This window comes from Eimeria acervulina, genomic scaffold (genome assembly GCF_000499425.1).
Source record: "Eimeria acervulina Houghton genomic scaffold, Eah_scaff2051, whole genome shotgun sequence".
In the NCBI taxonomy this organism is placed as follows: Eukaryota; Apicomplexa; class Conoidasida; order Eucoccidiorida; family Eimeriidae; genus Eimeria; species Eimeria acervulina.
Genome location: NW_013548700.1, coordinates 1 through 3,091, shown reverse-complemented (window position 1 = coordinate 3,091; position 3,091 = coordinate 1). Strand labels below are relative to the sequence as shown.

Here is a 3,091-nt window from a genome sequence, read left to right as displayed (position 1 = left end):
CGTTTGCTTTCACTTGAGGCACGCGTTATCTAGTCGTGTTGCTTTTAGAGTTTAACAACGTTTAAGGTTGAGGGTTTAAGGTGTAGGGATTAGGGATTAGGGATTAGGGATTAGGGTTTAGGGTTTAGGGTTTAGGGTTTAGGGTTTAGGGTTTGTTATGTGTGTTGCAGGCAGTTGCCGTCTATAGTAGAGCGGTTGGTGAGCGAAGCCGCAACTCTGACAGACAGGAGACAGCAAGAAGAGAGAAAAGATAAAGGACGTAAAAAAGATAAAAAAGATAAAGCAGCAAAAAAAGAAGAAGGTCTTCAAGGAGACAGTAAAGTGCAGCAGCGATGGAGTGAAGGTCTCCGCGTTTGGGTCGCAGCAGCTGCTGCAGCAGAACAGAAAGGAAGTGCTCGCTCTCGCACTGTATATACACTGCAGCAGCAGCTGCATCCGCAGCAGCAGCAGCAGCAGCAGCAGCTGCAGCAGCAACAGCAGCAGCAGCAGCATCGGTCGCCCAATTACTCGCCATGGCCGCATCACCTGCAGCAGCTGCACTGGCAACAGCAACAGCAGCAGCAGCAGCAACAACAACAACAAGAGGAAGAGCAGCAGCAGCAGCAGCAACAGCAGCAGGAAGAAGAAGATCTTCTTGCTTTTCGCAGCCCCACTAGGGGCCCTGAGTCTTCTTCTTGTTTATTAAGCAATGTTACGCTGCACCATTTAAACTGCGTTGTTATCTCTACAGAACAGTGCAGCAAATTTATCGATCCCGATATACTCAAGGCGAGTCAAGCGCTTATTCATAGCTGCTAATACAACAACCCCACCGCTGATTGCATGCACCTCTTCATATTATTATTATTATTATTATTATTATTATTATTATTATTACTATTATTGTTATTATTATTGCTATTAATATTATTGTTATTGTTATTGTTATTTTTTTATTTTTTTAAGAGTAAAGGAGGATATACGCAAACAAATAATACAGAGACGAGACCTACAAATACAAACGCTTGCTATATATATATATATATATATATATGTATATGTATATATAAACATAAATATATATATATATATATGTATACATATGCATATGCATATATATACAATATATGTGCATACAAAGTAGATGAAAAATATTGATACGCATCTTCTACAAATATATATATATATATAATATATATATATATTATATAAGTATGTATGTATAGTTTGGTGATATAATTTATGTGCATATAAATGTGTATATATATAAACGCATGCACAAGCTAACTATAATCATAGATAAACAAATAAAAAAATAGATATTTATAGCTATATAAAAGCTAGAGTTTGTCGTTATTTGTCTTATTTTGTTTAGGAGGTGGCGCTATCAAATGCATGCGTCTCCGCCGTAGACTTCGATCATAAAGCGTCTCCTTATGTCTTTTCTAAGACACCCCTTGAGCGAGGAACGAAAGCAAAGGGATGCAGGGGGATCGCCCGCGGGGATCGTCCCCATAAGGATCGTCCCCCTGCGGATCGTCCCCATAAGGATCGTCCCCCTGGGGATCGTCCCCATAAGGATCGTCCCCAAAAGGATCGTCCCCAAAAGGATCGTCCCCACAAGGATCATCTCCCCGGGGATCGTCCCCAAAAGGATCGTCCCCCTGGGGATTGTCCTAGGGGGGATCGTCCCCATGGAAATCATCCTCATGGGGATCGTCCCCAAAAGGATCGTCCCCGTGGGGATCGTCCCCCTGCGGATCGTCCTCATGGGGATCGTCCTCATGGGGATCGTCCCCCTGGGGATCGTCCTCATGGGGATCGTCCTCATGGGGATCGTCCTCATGGGGATCGCCCTCATGGGGATCGTCCTCATGGGGATCGTCCCCCTGGGGATCGTCCTCATGGGGATCGCCCTCATGGGGATCGTCCCCCTGGGGATATCGTCCCCCTGGGGAGCGTCCTCATGGGGATCGCCCTCATGGGGATCGTCCCCCTGGGGATCGTCCTCATGGGGATCGTCCTCATGGGGATCGCCCTCATGGGGATCGTCCCCCTGGGGATCGTCCTACTGGTGATCGTCCCCCTGGGGATCGTTCCCGTGGGGATCGTCTCCCTGGGGATGGTCCTCGTATAAAGCGTCTCCTTGGGGATCGTCTACCGTGGGATCATCTCCGTTGGGATCGTCTGCGTGGGGGGCTTTCCCCATGGCGTCGTCTCTCTGGGGATCGTGTGTCCCGAGGCCGTCCCCCTGGGGATCGTCTCCCCCGACATTGGCCCAACGATCCCTTCTTGCTGTCAGGGGCCCAGTGGGAGTTACAAGAAGAGGGGGGTGTACAACCCCACCAGGCCTGGAAGGTTTCAATAGGTGCTGCATCTTATCTTCTTTTTCTTATTCGTTACCCCCGCACTGCTACTCTCTACTTTTATATTTGCATGCATGCAAGCATGCATGCATGCATGCATGTTTGTTTGTGTGTATAGGTATACATGTGTATGCGTCGATGCATACCTGTCTAACTATATATATATATATATGTATACATATATATATATATATACTTGTATATGTTTGGATGCATATTTATATTTATATATTAGACAATATATAAATATATATTATTCTTAAATACTTTTCGTGTGAGATGCTTCTGTGCATGCAGTTGCATGCATATATCTGTTGCAGCGATGCATGCATTTGTTTCTTCATCTTTATTTATTTCTTTTCTTGTTTTTGTTTAGGAGGAGAGGGGACAGTGCTGGAGCAGCCTTTAAATACCGTAGCAGTTATTGACTTCGGCTTCAACTTGGGTATGCAAACAAACCACAAAAAAACACAAAAAGTAATGCAACAAATAAACAGCGCATATATCTAATATATGCATATATATATATACATCTGTATATATATATATATATAAAGTATATATGCATATATAGAAACATATAGGTATATATATGTATATATATATATGTAGATAAATACATATATATACATATCAATGCATGCATATGTTTATATATATATATATATATATATATATATGCATTTATATATATATATATATATGCATCTTTGTGTGTATATATATATATATATATGCATCTTTAT

At 42.6% G+C, this 3,091-nt stretch overlaps 2 protein-coding genes across 2 annotated transcripts; one reads left to right on the top strand and one right to left on the bottom strand.

Moving 5' to 3' along the window:
• Positions 1-170: 170 nt before the first annotated feature.
• Positions 171-798, top strand: EAH_00064800 (hypothetical protein, conserved; the record flags this gene model as incomplete). Its single annotated transcript, XM_013392926.1, has 1 exon — positions 171-798. A coding segment is annotated over one exon (628 nt), but the record flags the coding sequence as incomplete, so codon positions are not given.
• Positions 799-1,655: 857 nt separating this feature from the next.
• EAH_00064790 (hypothetical protein) lies at positions 1,656-2,356 on the bottom strand (the record flags this gene model as incomplete). The annotated part of the gene is made up of 2 exons (XM_013392925.1): positions 1,656-1,913; positions 2,141-2,356. 2 exons carry the CDS (start codon positions 2,354-2,356, stop codon positions 1,656-1,658), a joined length of 474 nt encoding a protein of 157 aa, XP_013248379.1.
• Positions 2,357-3,091: the final 735 nt, after the last annotated feature.